This window comes from Vulpes vulpes, chromosome 11, assembly GCF_048418805.1.
Source record: "Vulpes vulpes isolate BD-2025 chromosome 11, VulVul3, whole genome shotgun sequence".
In the NCBI taxonomy this organism is placed as follows: Eukaryota; Metazoa; Chordata; class Mammalia; order Carnivora; family Canidae; genus Vulpes; species Vulpes vulpes.
The window spans coordinates 96,321,080-96,341,892 of NC_132790.1; the positions used below are offsets into that span (position 1 = coordinate 96,321,080).

General features: G+C 41.8%; 1 protein-coding gene across 8 annotated transcripts in view; it reads left to right on the forward strand.

Annotated features, from left to right (window-relative positions):
- The window catches only part of MED12L (mediator complex subunit 12L), a 323,809-nt gene that overhangs the window by 65,159 nt on the left and 237,837 nt on the right, over positions 1-20,813 (forward strand). For all 8 annotated transcript variants that reach the window (XM_072727143.1, XM_072727148.1, XM_026015744.2 and 5 more), the window contains 6 exons: positions 281-450; positions 3,336-3,446; positions 4,745-5,014; positions 8,688-8,837; positions 9,626-9,725; positions 10,044-10,180. In XM_072727143.1, the coding sequence (XP_072583244.1) occupies positions 281-450; positions 3,336-3,446; positions 4,745-5,014; positions 8,688-8,837; positions 9,626-9,725; positions 10,044-10,180 (938 nt within the window). The remainder of the gene's footprint in view (positions 1-280; positions 451-3,335; positions 3,447-4,744; positions 5,015-8,687; positions 8,838-9,625; positions 9,726-10,043; positions 10,181-20,813) is intronic.

Genomic DNA, 20,813 nt, shown 5'->3' on the forward strand with positions numbered 1-20,813 from the left:
GTGTAGGGCTTTCCACATTGCATTACTGGGGTGGGTGTACTTGTGCTTTTTTTTTTTTTTTTTTGTACAATTCCTGCTGGGTGTGTAGGGCTTTCCACATTGCACATTTCCACATTTTTTTTTTTTGTACAATGCTTGTGCATGCCAGAACCACTTTGATGTAATAGACGTTTGTTGTATATGTACATCTTTAAGATAATCAGAAAGTGGGGGAGAAAATGTTAATTCTTATATCCATTGTTTCTGGAAATTTAGTTTTTTTTTTTTTTTTTAAATGCAGAGTGGACACAAATATCTACCAGATATCTTCGAGAGCAGTTGGCCAAGATTTCCGACTTTTACCACATGGCTTCCAGCACAGGTGATGGTCCTGTGCCTGTGCCACTGGATGTAGAGCAAGCCATGAAACAATGGGAGTATAATGAGAAGCTGGCATTTCACATGTTCCAGGTAACCTCCTCAAGAAACTCAAGGGTGTCCAGCATGTTTTTAAGAAGAGAGCAAGTTCTTTTTAATTTATTTTTTAATATTTTATTTATTTATTCATGAGAGACACACACAGAGGCAGAGACACAGGCAGGGAGAGAAGCAGGCTCCATGCAGGGAGCCCGATTGGGCTCTATCCCGAGACTCCAGGATCACGTCCCGAGCCAAAGGCATCTGCCCAACTGCTGAGCCACCCAGGTGTCCCAGTTTTTTTTTTTTTTTTTTTTAATTTTTTTTTTTTTTAAAATTTTTATTTATTTATGATAGTCACACACAGAGAGAGAGAGAGGCAGAGATACAGGCAGAGGGAGAAGCAGGCTCCATGCACCGGGAGCCCGACGTGGGATTCGATCCCGGGTCTCCAGGATCGCGCCCTGGGCCAAAGGCAGGCAGGCGCCAAACCGCTGCGCCAACCAGGGATCCCCCCAGTTTTTTTTTTTTAATTTCTCTCTTAAATATCCTTTCTAAACCTTTTATTTTTCAAAAATTGGATACATTTATTCAAAAAGATACTTGTGTTGGTGTTTCTAGTGTCCTAGATCTCTATAGGGCTTAGTTTCTCCATAGAAGGGTCATCTGAATTTGGCTCAGCGGCTGTATAAAGGGCAAGTAAGGAGGATGAATAAGGGGCACGGAGCAGTGACGGATGCTCTCTGGACAAGCAGATGTAAATCATATTGACCAGAAGAGGGCGCGTGTGCTGCTATTTGCCTGTCTGTTCCTAGCGGGGAGGCAGGAGAGAGGAGTTTATTCTGCTGAAGTTGTAGGACCCGCAGAGACTTTCACTGCCTGATATCTTGATCAGAGAGGAAGGGGGTAAAAAGGACGTGTGGCTTCTTGATTTTCCCCTTGGAGCCTTATAATTTCCAGGTTGTAGGTGACTTCTAAGAGCTCAAACTAGGGAAGAGCCTGGTTCCTTGGGAAGTAGCATTGTTGGTTTTAAGCCAGTTAAAACCACGCTTACAAATCCTAGTTCCACTTAGCAGAGGACTACCCTTGTTTCTTCCCTGAGCCTTTGAGACTTTTACTGAGCTGAGGATTTCGTCTTCATCTTTGAAAAAGTGTCTCTCAGCATGTTTAATATTTTTGGAAGGACTACTTCATGTACTGGGAGCCCTGAAATTGGTATCTGCTTTATGTATGGGAAGCAGTTAAGTCCTAAAGAGATGAATTTAATTGGGACATTAATGCTGAAATTTATTTATTTATTTATTTATTTATTTATTTATTTATTTATTTATTCATTCATTCATTCATTCATTCATTCATTCATGTGAGAGAGAGAGAGAGAGAGAGAGAGAGAGAAAGGCAGAGAAATAGGCAGAGGGAGAAGCAGGCTCCATGCAGGGAGCCCGATGTGGGACTCGATCCTGGGACTCCAGGATCATGCCCTGGGCTGAAGGCAGGCGCTAAACTGCTGAGCCACGCAGGGATCCCTAATGTTGAAATTTAAAAGTTTCTTATAAATTGGCCATATTCTAAAACATGAAACTGACTTAGTATATACACTAATGGACACATGCGCAGAAATAAGGGTGTGGGTACATCCACAAAAACATCCTGAGGATAGATGTTATGTAGCTGTTGAAAGTCAGGTTTGTGAAGACTTAGTTTTTTAGACCTTGGATTTGCCATGTCTTCTTCCTGAATTACAAAATTCTGTTTTCTTAATTTATTAACTCAAAGCTCATAGGTCTTAAAATTTTAAACTGTACTTTTTCTGTGACCTGTTAACTCTTTGATTTTAAGCATTTTAAAAATTAGGAACGAACAACAGGTAGATACCTTGATATCATGTCAGTGTGGTGTCACTGTAATCTTTTTAGTACTAGAGCTATTATTGATCAGCGTAGTTTCACACAGATTGTTGATGATGGTTGTAGTGGAGCACTGGTGATAAATAGGTGTGATGATGTTGCTAGGAATAAAGTAGGAGTTCTTGGTAACCACTGAAGTTGTTATGAAAACGATTATAAGAACATAAGTGCCTTTCCCAGAAGACCTGTCATTTTTGTTCCTCGTTTGAAGATTCTTTCATGATGTGAATCAAAACACAAAACTCTAATGTGACATTGAATACGTACATGCGTAGAATGTCATAGAGGAATTGTGTATTTGTATGAATGCATGTGTGTTAACATGAGGGTAATAGATGAAAATATCAATGGTGCTTACCATTTTGGAAATTTGAGATGTGTTGTTATTTTTAATGTAGTATGTTGGAATATGTATACATTATTTTATTAGACATTTTTTTCATTTCTTTTTAAAAATTTTTTTTTTTCATTTTTGTGTTAATGATTAATCAGGCCATTATGTTGATGTTTAAGGTTATATTTTACACATAGGTCATAGTATCTGAAGTTAATTTTAGGATGGAGGCAGGGATAATAGGAAGGCATTTGATCTGATGGGATTTTCCACTGCTTGCTGAGATGATGGTGTGATGGGGGCTTTTGTTCTTTATAATTAGCACCGTTGAATAAGTTTTCTCCTGTAAGTTCATACTCCCCTGAAATCCAGCCAGGCACTTGACATGTCCTGGTAGTCTGAAAACTTTGAATTAACTTTTTTCAGTTTAGAATGGGGCAGATTACCAAAAAAAAAAATGAAAACAACAGAAGCTCCTCACCCCCACCCCAAACCAACCATACAGAATCACACTGGGTCTTTGTTTTGTTTAGAACATGGACTGTTATTCAGGAGACCATATTTTACTACAACAGCAAAAATACTACTAGCGAAATTACACTTAAGCATAAGAGTAAGAGTAATCGGGCTCTTTTTAGAATGTTAATTGGTTTTGCTTTTTAACATTATCGGTGTAACTTTTTCTTTGTTCATTGAAGGAAGGAATGCTAGAAAAACATGAATATCTGACATGGATCTTGGATGTTTTAGAAAAGATCAGACCAATGGATGATGACCTTCTTAAACTCTTGTTACCACTAATGCTGCAGGTATAGTATGTGTGACCATGAGCCCGCTGGTTTTTATGGGTGGGAAATGAGTCTGATAAGGATGGTTAAGTATGTTGATGTGAAAGAGGAAAACAGTTCTTTCTGGAATAGAAGGGAAAAATGTCTTGATGCTACAACATCTGATCAAGAGGCAATCGTTTATGTTAGCCGTGTTCAGAGTTTTTAACCACATGTCCTTCTAAAGTATTCTTACCTCCACTGATTGCTTCCGTCACTGAGCTAAGCAGACAGCTCTTTAATTACTGTCTCTTGATTCACACAGATTTCTGTGAAAACAAATCATCTTTTTTTTTTTTTTTTTTTTTTAAGGATCAGAGGGTCGTCTTTATTCTTTTGATGTTGTTTGAGTCCCTGGGGCTGGGAGCTTCCTGTTTTAATGATTGCTCTAAGATCTGTTAAAATTTAGGTTATTTGAATAAAATTTATTAGGAAAAAAAAAAACCCAAAGTTTTTTTTGGAATGTTAGTGTATGAATTTGTTAATTGAAGCACTGTTCGATTTTCTTCCTCTCCCTAGTGCCCTGCTGGGGACTACACCACACTAGCATCCCATGTGTCCTCCCTGTGATGGTCTGTGTCCATGTCCATTAGAGTAGCCACTAAGCCACATATGGCTTTTGTGCCCTTAAAATGTGACAGGTGCAACTTGAGATGTGCTCTAAGTGTAAAATGCACACCAGATTTCAGATGTAGTTCAGGAAAAAGTGTATAAAATCTAAATCTTTTGAGGTTGATTACCTGTTGAAATGATGGCATTTTGAATATAATAGACTAAATAAAATACATTATTATTTCATATTCCCTGTTACTTTTTTTTTTTTTAATAATTTGGCCTAATATTTTCTACCATGCATCTTTCTCTTCTTTTATTTATTTTTTATTTATTTTTTTTTAATTTTTATTTATTTATGATAGTCACAGAGAGAGAGAGAGAGAGAGAGAGAGGCGCGGAGACACAGGCAGAGGGAGAAGCAGGCTCCATGCACCGGGAGCCCGATGTGGGATTCGATCCCGGGTCTCCAGGATCGCGCCCTGGGCCAAAGGCAGGCGCCAAACCGCTGCGCCACCCAGGGATCCCTCCTGTTACTTTTTTAATGGTTGTTGGAAACTTTAAATATGTGGCTTGCATGTGGTTCTGGTTGATGGCACTGGTTTCTATAGTACTTTAGAAGGTTTTTTTTTTTTTTCCCCCATTAATGAAAAAAGTCTGTGTTAACATAGTTGTTTCACTGAATAATATCAGACCTAACTGAAGCCTGGTGTCCTTGTGCTTCTCAGTATTCGGATGAGTTTGTTCAGTCGGCTTACCTGTCTCGTCGTCTTGCCTACTTCTGTGCCCGGCGTCTTGCCTTGCTGCTGAGCGATAGCCCCAGCCTCCTGGCTGCCCACTCGCCCCACATGATGATAGGACCAAACAGCTCAAGCATCGGGGCCCCCAGCCCTGGCCCCCCTGGCCCCGTCATGAGCCCTGTGCAGCTGGCCTTCTCAGACTTCCTCTCCTGTGCACAGCACGGCCCTCTGGTTTATGGACTTAGTTGTATGTTGCAGGTAAGTCCCTGGCCCTTGCTACTTAATGTTAAAATGCGGTTTAGGAAACCACCGGGTTGAGAACTGGACCATCAACTTTCACGTCACACTCCAGTTCCGGTTTCTTCCTCACCCACGAGATTTGCAGATTGAAATTTCATGTTTCATTTTCTCTGTGTTGGATCAAGCTGAGTGAAGACCTGTTGCTTCTGTGTAGGAGAAAGTTATCGTAGTTGTCCTGTATGATGCCATGCAGCAGTTCCATGATAAAAATCCTTCAGGGAACCCAGGGAGTAAGTCTGCTGGATAACTTTTCTTCTGGAAGACCATTCCTCCATGCAGCATTCCGTAGCTCCCACAGTCCACATCTGAAGTTGGTTGCCATCCCTCTCTGTTTTTTAAAGTCCAGGTAATTTATCAGGCTCTCTTCATTTGCCCTGCATCACTGCTTGCGTGGTCCTTGAACATCCAGGAGCATGTAAACCACTGGGCTGGTACTGTCAGGAATGAGGTACAGCCCTGTCCTGCGGAGCTTGCAGGTTAGTGTTCAGGTTGCCTGGGCTCTTAATGTGTCCTGCTCTTTACTAAGGGGTTTTGGGGCAAGGCTGGCCATAAAGACATGTTCTCCACTCTGGTAGTGTTTACTGTCTTGTGGAGAGGACAGGCTTATAACAGGAGGTTATATCGTGCTTATGTATGAGGCTATATAGTGATTAAACATTTAAAAAAAATGTTAAAAATGGCTGGCAGAGGGAACAACACGAGAAAAGGGCCAGAGGGCCTATCAGTCATTGTGCGTGCAGGTTGGAATTAATGGAACATAAAGTACAAAGCCTGTGGGGGGTCAGGGCATAGAAGGCTCCCTGTGTGTCTTAGGATTAGGACACCATTGGAGGGTTTGAGGCCGGGGAAATGACATGTTCAGTGGTGCGGTTTAGTTAGATTTGTTTTGGCCACAATAGAGGGAAGATTTGTGGGAGTGGCAAAGTAGGGGAAAGAGAGACACAAGGCCAAGAAGTCAGTTTGGGAGAGTGTGGGTAAGTTCGCTTTTGGACTGTGTTGGATTATTTTATCCCTTCACATCACTAAATGGATATGTTCAAGAGGTTGTTACGTGTCTCATTCTGAAGATGAGGAAACAGCTGGGCCCATGTGTGGATTTGAACCACTCGGCAGCTTGGCTGGCCTACATCCCCGGAGGCGGTCAGATTACCCAAAGCGTTAGCAGTAAGAGGCGACCAGCGGACCCGGCAGGCCTGAGTGGTTGAGAGGTGGACAAAGGGAAGTTCATGGAGGTGACCATGAAAATGTGGCCAGCCTGGAGAGACCAGAAAGAGGAGAGTCTTGTTATGGAGACAAGGACAAGAGACTAAGAATAGAATTCTGTTACAAGCCTAGTAATAGCATTTATTGTGTTCTTAGCCCTGTTGTAAATTATAACCTATATTAAGTCATTCAGTTCTCAGAACCATCCTGTGAGATTGGAACCAGTCTTACTGCTGCAGCATTAGTGATGAAATGGTGTAGGTCACGCATTCTGGATCCGGAGTCCACACTCGTCACTGCCACGTTGAGCTGCTTCTCTAGGTGCTGCAAAAAGTTTCTACAAGGAATTAATAGTGAGCAGTGCCCAGCAGATTGGGGAAGTCTGGTCAGAAGATGGCTGGATTGTCTTTGAGAAGAGAGTGGTCACTGATGATCGGTTGAGTAGTGGGTGAGAAGCCGTATTAAGGTGGGTTGAGGAGCAGTGAGGAGTGGGGAGGACTAATACGACCTGTTCTTTTGAGACACACGCCTGTGAAGGAAAGAGAGAGATTTCTGTTAGGTGAGTGGAGATTTTAAAAACTTATTTTTCTGCACTGAGAGTAAATTAGTAGAGAGTGAGAACAGGAGCCACAGAGTGTTGATAGGTCAGTGCCCTGGATGTTGGCAGCTTTGGAATTCAGAACACTGGGAAGAGCACCCTCATGGACAGGAGACGAGAAGCCCTCACCTTCTCACACACAGGAGGAAGGAGATGGGGATGTGGGGCTCAGGGACTCGACATTCTTCACGTCTGCTGTCTGGTTTCCACCAAGATGTCCACTAGACCTCAGAATCTAGTTTTCTTAACAATTTTGCATTTGGAAAAAAAAAAAGAAAGAAATACTACATTCCCTCTCTAATAAGCTCACAGAGTCTATCGCTGAGGGGCACCACAGCACGATGGTTAGGACCCTATTTTTCAGAATCATCGCAGACCTGATTTTAGCCTCTGCTCTGCCACTGACTAACTTGAACCTTGAGCCTCCATTTCCTGGGTGTGAGGGGGACGGTGACCGTTCTTACTTCATTACCACATAGAGTTGGGGTTACGATGACTGAAAGCTTGCAGGGAGGGGTGCAGGACAGGGTAAGTGCTTGATTAAACTGGAGCCTACTGTTTCATCTGCGTTTAGGAGGCAGGAGGGTTAGTGTAGTGGTTCCAGGCACGCGTGCTGAAATCAGCTACTAACCTCCACCATGGCTCATGCTCCTCTTTGGTAGACTTGGGGAGGAACACTTCTACCTCGGGGCGTTTCTGTGACCCAGGGGTGAGATGGTCATCGAAAGTGCTTCATGCAAACTGCTTGAGTAAGAAACATCTTCAGGGGTCTAAGGTTAGGGGTTGACAGACCCTGGAGGCCAAATCCAGCGTAGGAGCTAAGAATACATTTTACATTTTCAGTGAGTTATTAAAGAAAAATAAGAGTATGTGGCAGAGATTATAGAATATGTGACCTGCAAAATTTAAAGCATTTATTGTTCTGGCTTTTTATAGAAATTTGTCACCTGCTGGTCCAGGGTTATTGCCTGTCCAACATTTATTTTACTGCATTATCTCAGAGATTATTTCATAGATTAAAAAAAAAAAGTTCCTACTTAGATTTTAAAACCTTAGAAATAACATGTCCTAATTCCATCTCATTTTTCTAATTGCATGAAAAAATTGTTTCAAGCGACTGTTTTTCAGTGATGATTACTGTGTTTTTGTTAACTTTCCTAGGTTTTTCTGGGCTGAAATGTTAGCTTATGAATTATAATATTTCTTACTTTCTCAGTAGTTGTACTCCCTTTCATTTTTTTTTAAATTTTTATTTATTTATGATAGTCACACACACAGAGAGAGAGAGAGAGAGGCAGAGACATAGGCAGAGGGAGAAGCAGGCTCCATGTACCGGGAGCCCGACGTGGGATTCGATCCGGGGTCTCCAGGATCATGCCCTGGGCCAAAGGCAGGCGCTAAACCGCTGCACCATCCAGGGATCCCTTGTACTCCCTTTCAAATTAGTAACTTTGTGTGTTTTTTAAAGATTTTATTTTTTTTTTTTGAGAGAGAGAGCAAGAGCAGGGGGAGGGTCAGTGGGAGAGGGGGAGGGAGAAGCAGACTCCCTGCTGAGCCCCAACTCGGGGCTCCATGCATCTCCACCCTGAGATCATGACCTGAGCTGAAGTCAGACACTTAGCTGACCGAGCCACCCAGGCATCCCTCAAATTAATAACTCTTAGTTTTGTCTTAGGACTTGAAACGTTGAGAATGGGGTAAGCGGTGCATATTCTAAACCTACTGATAGGAAACTATTAGTATGGTTATGATAAGGCATCCTTTTTGCTTTGAAGCTATTATACTTTTCTCATTCCTTTAAATATCAAGATTTTCCTGCTCCATTTCCAGACTGTCACTCTCTGTTGCCCAAGTGCCTTGGTGTGGAACTATTCCACAAACGACAATAAGAGCGCGAACCCAGGCTCGCCCCTGGATCTGCTGCAGGTGGCCCCTTCCAGCCTCCCCATGCCGGGTGGGAACACGGCCTTCAATCAGCAGGTAGGCTTTCCGTTACGGGGGTTCGATGGGTGTTTTCATTCTTGAGGGGCATCATGGCATGGGGGCCAAGCAAGTTTTAGCATCTCGGATGCTCATCCCAACCCTGCTCCCCCTTCTCTCTGGAGAACTTGGGGCAAGTATGTAGCCTCTCTGAACCATAGACGTCCATCACGCTGCCCCTTTTCTTCTTTCCCTCTTGCGGGGCAGTTCCTCCAGAGTTGTGCTACCCAGACAGACAGTGGTTACGGTGGTGGTTCTAATACATGACCGCGGCTCTCCCAGTTGGTACTCTGTGATATTTAATAACTGTGTTTTTATTAGTTAGTTTTATTAGTGTGGGGTTATTTGGTCCAGAGACTTAAGAATCTTAAACTGCAGGATCGTGACTAATGTTGACAATAAAAATCTGTTTTTTACCAAGCATTTTTCTTAATAAAACATGCCTGTTTTTTTTTTTTTGGGGGGGGGTTGTTTTCATACATAGAAGAATGTCTCAAGAAGGATACGGTAGAGCTTTCACTTTCCCATATGATAATCCTACAAACATTTTCACTTGTGATAAAGCAAGCGTTAGTTTTCTGGGAGCATTTGTTATTGACAACTGGCATTGAGCCACCACTTGTAAATTTTAAAATGTGCTTCTTGGGCAACAGGCTAAACTTGCTATGATGTTAGTCAGGATTGCGGTTCATTGTAGGATGCTGTGCTCACGTGGGAGAACCCGGCATGATTTAGACAGCCGCCGTGGCTTTCCAAGCACAAGTTAATTAGAAGCGATTATCTTTCAGGTTCGGGCAAGGATTTATGAGGTGGAACAGCAGATAAAACAAAGAGGCCGTGCGGTGGAAGTTCGGTGGTCTTTTGACAAGTGCCAAGAGTCAACAGCAGGTACAGCACACAAGAGAAGAAGGAGTGCTTCTGAATGTTGGCCTTTAGGGCGTGTTTCTGATCCTTACAAAATCCGTCCCCATACTGAGTAAGGGTGCTTTTCCACGGAGCCACCTAGTGACTGTGGGGGCATTCTTCACTCCGTGCCCCTTAGCTCCTGGCTGTCTAGAACGTCAGGTTTGGTTTTGTTGGCATTTCTTACATGCTGAGAATGACACTTCCCTAAAATCCCTTTTGCCCTACATATTGATGATTTTGTACTATGCTGTTCTGGCTTCGTTTAACCTCTTTAAATGCTTGCTTAATTTCCACATCCAGGAGTGACCATTAGTCGGGTTTTGCACACGTTGGAAGTGTTGGATCGACATTGTTTTGACCGGACTGATTCCAGCAATTCAATGGAGACGCTTTATCATAAGATTTTCTGGGCAAACCAAAACAAAGATAACCAAGAGGTAGCTAATATTTTTCTTCTTTTCATTTTAATTTTCTCAACCTCTTTTTCTTTTTCTTTTTCTTTTTTTCTTTTTCTTTTTTTCTTTTTCTTTTTTTCTTTTTCTTTTTTTCTTTTTCTTTTTCTTTTTTTCTTTTCTTTTCTTTTCTTTTTCTTTTTCTTTTTCTTTTTCTTTTTCTTTTTCTTTTTCTTTCTTTTTCTTTTCTTTTTCTTCTTTCTTTTTCATTCATTCCATTCTGGCAAAGCCTTTTCTGTGAAGTATAATAGCTTAGAAGGTGTCTACACCCTGAAATCATTTTATTGTTGGACTGAAACCCCTCCAGATTATTAAAATGGAATGACCATTGGGCTGATTAACCTAGGTGTATTTATTGGAAAGATTTTTCTTGGCCCTTATTATCACCCCCATCATTTTAGTTGTAGCACAGTATCCATCTAGGGATTGGACTTCATTCTGGCTTTAACTTAGAGGGATTGTATTTTACTATTTAGAGCAGTGAGTGAATATTGTAGTCATGATCTTTGAAAAATCTGTATGCAATGTATTAGGATTCTCCAGAGAAACAGAACCAATATGGAGAGGGGGAACCAGTATACACACATATATATGTATACACACACACATATGCATAATTGTGTGTGTGTATACATAATTTTCCAACTTATTTTAAGGAATTGGCTCACATGATTATGAGGGCAGGCAAATCTGAAATGTGCAGGGCAGGCTAGCAGCCTGGGGACCCTGGGAACAGTTGACGTTGCAGTCTTGAGTCTGAAGCCTGTATAGAAGCAGAATTCCTTCTTCCTTGGGGACCTGTCTTTTCTTTTAAGGCCTTCAACTCATTGGGTGAGGCCCACTCATTATGGAGGATAGTCTGCTTTCCTCAGAGTTAACTGATTTAAATGTTATCCACATTTAAAAAAATAACCTTCACAGCAGCATCTAGACTGGAATTTGACCAAAAAAACTGTACCGTGACCTAACCAAATTCGCAAGTAAAATTAACTATCACAGACAATTTTTTTATTTTTAAAGATTTTATTTGGGGATCCCTGGGTGGCCCAGCAGTTCAGTGCCTGCCTTCGACCCAGCGCGTGATCCTGGAGACCTGGGATTGAGTCCTACGTCGGGCTCCCTGCCTGCTCCTCCCTCTGCCTATGTCTCTGTGCCTCTCTCTCTTTCTCTCTTTCTGTCTCTCATGAATAAATAAAATCTTTTTTTAAAGATTTTTATTTGTTTATTATTTTATTTATTTTTATTTATTCATGAGAGAGAGAGAGAGAGAGAGAGAGAGAGGCAGAGACACAGGCAAAGGGAGGAGCAAGCTCCATGCAGGGAGCCTGACGTAGGACTCAATTCGGGGTCTCCAGGATCACGCGGCTGGGCCGAAGGCAGGCACTGAACGGCTGGGCCACCTGGGCTGCCCCTGGGCTGCCCTGTCACAGACAACTATTATCCTATGCTTTCTTGGATTAGATTGTTTCATGATTGAACTGCTGTATAAACAAAGGTTTTTCAGTTTTTTACTCTCACCCTTAATTTGGGAGAATGAGCAAGCTTGTCTGTCTTCTTTTTGCAGTGGAGAGCACTTATGGTATATCCAGGTTCTGTTAGGCACTGGGAATGAAGAGGTAAATACAAAGACATGGCACCTGCGTTTAAGGAACACCTTAGTTAACTGATTACTATTATCTTTGATTTTTGTACTAGCCTTTGGGAATGCATATGTGGAAGGGAGAGATTAAACCAGAGAAACAATAACCCCAAACCTTTCCTTATCTCCCACCCTTAGGCGAATCTGATGTGAATCTGTTGTAGCTTATTCCTCTTTCTGGAATAATTTGTGGTGTCACCCTGCTTCTCAGAGATAAGGTTCAAGTTCACTGCTGCCAAGTAGAATGTCAGAATGTTGAGTGAGGTACAGACGGAGCATATTTTCTCATTCGCTGTGAAGTCTCAATAGCGATGCTTTAGTACTTCCATAGCGATGCTTTAGTACTTCCTTATACTGATTATAAGTCTGTGTAATTTTCCACTTATTCACACAAGTTAGAGTGTTACTTTGTTCTTTTAGGGTGTCTATTTGTGATAAAGACTTTCTTAGGTAAAAAGTTGTAAGACTGTTAAGGTTTTTAATATATGGAAGTGAGATACCAGGGAAGAAAGGCGTAACTAAAATTCAAGATGTCCTTTTGCTCTGCTAAGCTTCTTGCACCAAGTGTTGAGTAAACACTGTGTTATTCCCTTGTGAGCATTTTAGCAAGTGCACCAGAACCGCTTGAGTTTTGTGATTAGCCTGACTATAGAACTCTCAAGTGAAGGAACCGATCAACTTCAGAATTACATGCCCCATTCACCAACAGAGACTTAAGTTATTCATTAGCACTCCTTAAGAGAAAATGTTCTAAGTGTCTTATCAACCGCAGAAATTAACTTTTAACTTACATATATTAAAAATATAAAAAAACATATATATTAAAATACGTTAGGGATCCCTGGGTGGCGCAGCGGTTTAGCGCCTGCCTTTGGCCCAGGGCGCGATCCTGGAGACCCGGGATCGAGTCCCATGTCGGGCTCCCGGTGCATGAAGCCTGTTTCTCCCTCTGCCTGTGTCTCTGCCTCTCTCTCTCTCTCTCTCTGTGACTATCATAAATAAAAAAAAAAATACATATCAAAATATATATACTAAATATATAATATTTATATATATTTTCAGGTAAGCCCCACGCTGGTTGAGTTCAATGCGAGGCTCGAACTCATGTCCCCAATATCAAGACCTGAAGTGAGATCAAGGGTCAGATGCTAACTCGACTGAGCCACCCAGGCACCACAAGTTTTATATTTTTGAGTAAAATCACGCTATCAGCTCTGTAAAGCACAGTTGCCTCCAGTGAGAGACTTCACCCGGGAAACAGGGAGGTGGATGCCACTAGAGGGCGACATGTGTTTAGGGCAGAGAGTCCTGGATGTTCTAGTGACCTACTTCATTGGAAGGAATGTCCGAGTTGCCCATTTAGGGGTAATTATGTTGAATGTTGACTCAACTATGGAAAGATTTGTTGTGAGCGAGCGGTTGCTTTGTGGTGACAGTGCTCTTTTATGAGTAAGACAAAAATTCTATTTCAAACCTGTAATTCCAACTGGTCACCTTTTCATAATCTGCCAGAAAGAATAACTGTGCAGATCCGGTTAATTTAACATTAGGATAATTTTTCAACATTAAAATATTTAACATTAAATTGATTTTTATTGAATATTAAATTTTAATTCTTACAGTATAGCTTTGGCATTTGTGTGTGCATCAAAATGCGTATGTATGTACATGCATGCAAATGACAGTGTTTCATCTTTGTGCTTACTCTTTACCAGGGTCCACTATTTTCTTGACTACCAAGTCACTTTATGTATTTCTGGAATTCGTGTCGGAGCTGTGGAGTTGTACTAATGATGATCAGCTGTGTGACCTTGAACAAGTTACCCATAGGCTCGGTGCTTCCGTGCCTTTACATGTTAGGGCAAGTGCTCTATGCCAACTTATCTGTCCCCTCAAGGATATGAGCACTTTGAGAATTATAAAGTACTGTGTAAATATATTAAAAAGTGTTAATGATAAATAACAATAATTATTAATAGCATTAGTATTACATTTGAAGATCCAATATGATGAAACTATAATCTTCTGATTAGAAAGAGTTGTATAAAGTGGTGTGGTTAGGATTCAGAAACCGTTCTCACTTCTTGAAAATGTGCTTCCTCTTTTTTGGTTGCATAATTTGTGTTAGGACTTAGACAACATGGAAGATAATAGAGAAAAAGTGACCAACCTCTGCAGTTGCAATGAGCTTGAGGTTTGCTTTTGGTGAAGTTGTGTTTAGTTAGGCCCAGGCCCTAGGTTGCTCAGCCTGCTTCCCCACATCTGTTTGGGAAAGTTGAACTTACCCTTCTTGATTCCTTTTTCTCTGTAACCGCTAAAAGGAAATCTAGGTCTTCCTTCTTTCTTGTGGGGAGTTAGGAGAGCAGCTGTACCGATGGGATGTGGAACCTGAAGTTCAGATTTGTGTGTGTCATTAGTCTCGATATTTGGTCAAAAGCTGTTGAAAATGGTAATGCACAGGATGAAGGTGTTTGAAACCTTCGTCCTGTCCTGTGGTTGTACTCTGCGGTCATGAGGGTGAGAGTGTGCCCCACGATGAACTGTCAGGCCTGTGGAGTGCTTCCACTCATTGTCCATGGACTGTGTTATTCCTTTACCCTCTCCTTCCCTGCTGCCCCCTCTTATCCTCAGCAGCTACTTCTCTGTTAGGGCTTGGCTACTGTTGTAAGAGGTAAAAATATACATCTCAAAACACTTAACGTTTCCTTATTCTAGATCTATGCTGCTTGATTTTTCATTCAGCGTAGTGTGAGATATAAAACTTGTAATGCTTAGGACAGGGCTCAGAGACTCGTGTTGCATGGTGGTCAGGCAGGTGGTGCAAGTTAATGGTAGGCTGGTGCATCCAGGGCCACTGAGAGGCGACTGGGGAGGGGGCATGCCCTTTCTGAGTAGAGTGGCCTGGCTCAGATTCTAGTTGGGAATGCAGACCTGCATTCATCGTCGTCTGATCATTCAACATTTTAAGAGAACTTGGATGTCAAGACTTACATGTAAACTTTTTTAGTCTTAAAACACTCCGTAGACCAAGCAGTGTGTCTGTTGGCCATGTTTGCCCAGACACCTGTCGCTTTGCAACTCCTGGCACCTGTTTTATTCTTTGGCTTATGGATTTGCCTGTTTAGTGTTTCAGAAGAACCGTTTGTGCTCTGGATGATGGAGGCAGAGAAGCCTGATGTCCACACAAAGGACTGTTGTTGGGAATTGGGGGGGACCTCCTGATTCCAAGTCCTAAGTGAGTTTCTCTCACTACAGGAGGGGGCCGCTTTGCTGACCTCAAGTCTGAAGATGAGGTGTCCTTCAGCCTCACAGAGCACCCAGACCGCTTCCTTCCTGTTGGCTTCTTCCCTTGTTTGTGTTGGGCATGAAGGGAGAAGTAGCTGTATCTTTGAGTCCCCCAGGGACATGGATAGAAGGGAAAGTCTAAAGATGGCAGGAAGAGCTGCCTTTTCACTTCTCTCTTTGGTATGTAAGGAAGCCGACTTTCTCCTGAGTAATGAAAAGGCCAGAGCAGCTGCAGTAACACGTATGTTTTCCTCTTTCCCTGCTGTTAAACAAAACCATCACACACCCAAACCTGAACATCTAAATAACTTACTGTTTCATTTCTGCTTAGAGTATTCACGAAGCATTCTCTGAATAGGTGGGATGAGTTCGTACTGATTTTTTCTTTTTACTTGAATGGCATAGGCCCAGAGTCGAGAGCAGCTGTCTTACCTCTGGCCCAGGCCTCTAGGGCCATACCAGGTCTGCATCAGTGTGGCTGAAGAACTCGGGCCACCGTGCAACGGAAAATCTCAGTTTCTGTCATTGCTGGGCTTGTTCCATGTTTTTCTTCCCGCTAGCCTGTAGCCCCATAGGTCAGAGTCTGTGTTCCTTTTGCTGGCCAGCTCAGGCTTAACACCATGCCTGGGGCCCAACAAGTGCTCAGGAAATATTTACTGAATTTGTTTTTGGGGGCTTACATAAAAGCTGCTGGGGACAGTGAGCTGGAAAGGAAAGACCTCTACGAGACTGGGTTTGGAAGGGTCGGTAGGAGGGGCGCCTGGGTGTCTTCAGTTGGTTAAGTGTCTTCCTTGGGCTCAGGTCATGATCCCAGTTGAGCCCTGTGTCAGGCTCGCTGCCTTAGCAGGGAGTCTGCTTCTCCCTCTCCCTCTGCTTCCCCTCCGTCTCCTCATGCTCATGCTCTCTCTCATTCTCAAATGGATGGATAAAAATCTTAAAAAAAAAAAAAAAGTGGGGCAAGAGTAAGGAGAGCAAGGGTGAGTGCAGTAATAAAATCTATACAATATGTTGGCTTTAACAATGGTACAGGTTCAGACATATAAGAAAAAAAAATGCAGGGAGAGTAGGGGTGTGGCCGACAGGAGAGGTCTCAGCTGGTGAAATCAGTAGGTTAGTAGTAGTGCCTGTCTTTGGCATTATGTACAATCCACTTAACCTTGATGAGTCTCAATTTTCCCATTTGTAAAATGGGATTTCTACCTCCTGATGATATGAGAATGATCTGAAACAATATCAATAAAACCCTTAAATACTTACAGTCCCTAGTGTGTAAATGAGTACTCAGTGAACACTACGTAGTATTATAACTGATTTATAGTTAGGGGGAGGCAGTTAAACTCTAGAGACATGGAAGGAATATGGTCCCTTTGGACTATTGTGGACACATGCACACGCACATGCACGCACAACTAGCCATCACACAAGCCATTAGTCCATAAAGCACAGCCAGGATCTGTCAGACTTTTTACATTTTTGGATTTTCCCAAGACTTTACCCTCAGTGGGGAAGCAATTGGATGGGATTGGCCCACCAAGGTGAGGTGGCCATAGTACTACCATATAGTAAAAGAGATTATGCTCATTCCGATGCTTAGGGTTTTTTTTGGGGGTGGGGTGGGGTGGGGGGAGGGCTTTGGTTTTGTTGTTTTTTAATGTTTAAGAAAAAGTCACTTTCGGGCAGCCTGGGTGGCTCAGTGTTTAGCGCTGCCTTCGGCCCAGGGTGTGATCCTGGAGACCCGGATTGAGTCCTGCATCGGGCTCCCTGCATGGAGCCTGCTTCTGCCTCTCTGCCTCTCTCTGTCTCTCATAAAGAAATAAATAAAGTCTTAAAAAAAAAAAAAAGAAACAGTCACTTTCAAACATTAAGACTCAAGATAACAAAGTCAAATAGGCAAAAGTTAAGCAAACAAGGAAAACATACCTAGGTGGCTTCCTGTGGAGATGCATGTGCTGAATTTTAGAATTGTTAATGCTGGTCACAGCCCTACCCGAGCACATTGTACTGCAGAAGTCACACTGTGTCCTACTAGATGCCTGAAGGGGGAATTGCCAATCTCTTAGAGCTACCATTTTCTTCTTTCTTAAGGTAAATCTATTAGTGAAAGGGTGATCATTTAACAGGTTTGGGGTCGGGGGTGCGGGGGATGGCAGGTCCAGACATTTAGACAATGCTATTATTGATAAGGGTCAGTTATGGATCCATTTACATTGTGGTGGGCCTCTTGGATTGTTTTTGAGCATGTTAATACGAGTATTTTTTCTTCAGCCTTTATCTTAAATAGTTGGCCCTGTTTTAAGTGTTATGTCATCTCATGGACTTTTTCCCTGGCCAATGAGACACATGTCTAAAAATTTTTTTTTCTTTATGTCCTACTTAGCAGATGAGTAAACCAAGGTGTAGAGCAAATGAGGAAATTGTCCAACCTCATACTCAACTCTTTGGTGGGAAAATAGGGATTAGAATCTTAAATGGTTCTAGAACCCAACTCTTTCTTTAAAAATTTTTCATTTAAAATTTATTTTATTTTTTTATTTATTTTTTATTTTTAAGTAGGCTCCACACCCAGCGTGGAGCCCAGCATGAAGCCTGGACTTCTACTCTGAGATCAAGACCTGAGCTGAGGGCAGGAGCTGAATGCTCAACTGACTGAGGCACCCAGGTGCCTCGAGGACTCAGCTTTTGACTAGTCCATTCCATTCCTTGTCCCACTTCTTTAATAAACCATTTTATTTCAGATAACTATAGAGGACAAACAAGTGTCAGGTGTAATTTTGGAAAAAGGAGGGAAAAACTTTTATAATTGCCACAGTTTCCATATTAATATTGGCATATTTATTTGCAGGAACAATCTCTGATTTTTAAAGGCTTGACAATTTCAACATAATAAGCAATATTTAAGTTAGAAAATCCAAATCTTCAAGTTGAACAAGCTGACCCCTGTAGAATATCACAAACTTGAGGCTACTTCAGACCTGGATTTGAGTCCTGGCTCTGCTGTCCAGTAGCTGGGTGGATTCCAGCTAGTTACTTGTTCCCTTGTGTCATTGTCACTGTACAGCGCCTTACTACTAGAATCCACTTCACTTGGTACCGTGGGGTAAACACCTAATAAATGCCAGTTGTTATCTTCATGGTTGGATGACTTTATCAACCTAGTACCATGTTTTAAAAATTTGTGTTTCCCTTCTTCTTACCTGTATGTTCCCTTCATTTCTCATAAAAGGCAAGTAGTAGGGGATCCCTGGGTGGCGCAGCGGTTTGGCGCCTGCCTTTGGCCCAGGGTGTGATCCTGGAAACCTGGGATCGAGTCCCATGTTGGGCTCCCGGTGCATGGAGCCTGCTTCTCCCTCTGCCTGTGTCTCTGCCTCTCTCTCTCTCTCTCTCTCTGTGTGACTATCATAAATAAATAAAAAATTAAAAAAAAAAAAGGGCAAGTAGTAAAGCGTATTGTACCATACAGTGATGACTTTTGGATTTTAAGTCTGGTGTTTTCTTTATTCTCCGTATGAGAGACCTGACACTTTTCATGGAGTTTTGGAGGGAGCTATTTTATTATTTATCTCATGTATGACTTACTTTTATTTAGAGAGAGAGTGAGCGAGCTTGTGCGTGCATGCTCTTGTGCGTGTGTAAGCCGGAGAGTGCAGAGAGGCAGAGGGAGAGAATCTTAAGTAGCCTCCACACCCAGAATGGAGCCTGACCCTGGTCTTGATCTCATGACAGTGAGGTCATGACGGGCTGAAATCAAGAGTCAAACACTTAACCAACTGAGTCACGCAGGTACCGCCTCATGCAGGATTTCTGTTATCATGCAACTGTATCATTCTCAAAACTCTATTTTTTTGCATTTGTGTTATTATTTAAATGTTGATGATATAACTGGAGAAGAGCAGATTCGTTTCGTAGGTGTCCTAAGACCTAACGGCTATCAACATTGATTCTAAGGATGTGAGAGGAGGAAAACCTGCCCTTTTCCTCTTCAAAATATCAGGCATCTTAAATATCTTTTGGAAACTTACACAGGGAATCTATCATTCGTATTTAGAAAGACTTGTCACAAGTGGATACTGCTTATATCTAAATATTGTGTCTTCTGGGTCTGTGGTTAACAGTCTTAGTCTTACTGCTTTCTGCGGAGATCCTTCGTGTAAGTGCTATTTGTGATCACGTACAACAGGCTTATGTCCTATTAGCAGTTTAGACCACGATTTAACTTAATGCAGTTCTTGAAATTCATCCAGATTTCTGTAAATGTGCCTTAGGTTGCAAGCCATATAACTCACTAATTTCACCACTCTATATATTATTCCGTGTTATTTATTGATGCTGTAATATGACTTTTTAATCCAGATATGACCATTTTGTTTAATGTTGACTAAGAGTGATTAATTACATTTATAAACATGTCCCATTAGGCTCAGATTAAAAAGCTATTGAAGAGCTTTATTTTAGTATCTGATCTCAAGTTTTTTGAGTTTGCTGTTGCTTACGGTAATGAGTCATTGGTTTTTCCCATTCCTTTTTATGGTGTCGTTTCATAATATCAGTAGTATATTAAGACATTTCTTAAAATAGCAAACACTCTCATCAAGTATCTTCTAATTTCTGGAGGAAGCCTGACTGTCAGATGTAGTTATCAATTATTTTCCCTTCTTTGTTTGTAACAGAAGAGAAGGCCTGTGGTTAGTTTTTATAGGCCATTAGGTTATTGAGTGGTTGAGTAAGAATTAGACTTAATCTATCAAGTTTATACCCACTCTTTCCAGGAAAGAAGAATGTGACAGACCTTGATCTCCACATTTGGGTTATCTTTACTGTAGATGTAGATAGCACCATTAATGATGATGATTTGCTATAGAGTTAATAATGATTTCAGTATTTTACCATTGTGGGTGTGTCCAAAGTTCATGAGGCCAAATGAACAATGCTGTTATTTGAAGGACATTACTGATTTTTGAATTTTGTATCCATCCATTCATTGTCTTGTTTGTTCTCATTATGGTGACTATTTCTTACTGTGATTTTTAAAAATATTTTTTGTTGAAGTACAATGTTTTTTTACAATACAGCATAGAATGATACAATGTTATTAGTTTCAGGTTTCTTATGATTTTTATGTACATAGAATGGAATACATTTATTTTTTGAAAGATTTTATTTATTTATTTGTGAGAGGCACACAGAGAGGCAGAGACATAGGCAGAGGGAGAAGCAGGCTCCCTACGGGGAGCCAGACACGGTACTCGATCCCGGGACCCTGGGATCACCTGAACCGAAGGCAGATGCTCAACCACTGAGCCACCCACGCATCCTTGGAATACATTTTTTATAAGAAGTGCCCTTTGACCCGCAACTTGGACCTTTCTCTCACTCTTCTACCCAGAAGAGGGCATGTTTGCATCCGAGCTCTTCCTGTGGAGCACGTAGCATGGATTTGACTCTTAGGTCTGTGACCTGGTAGCTTTGAGGCATTTAACGAGCTATTTAACCTTCAGGCCTCAGTTTGCTCAACAGTCATAGCATCGTAGTGAAAGTATTAGAATGGAGCATACTATATAGCAGGCACTCAGTCTATACGTGAGCAGTAACCCCTGTTCATGTTGGAATGTGTCCTTTGGATATTTTCCTGGGCGTTTATGTAGACAAATATGAACACTTAGCAACAGGTTGGAGGACATGAATGGGTTACATTCT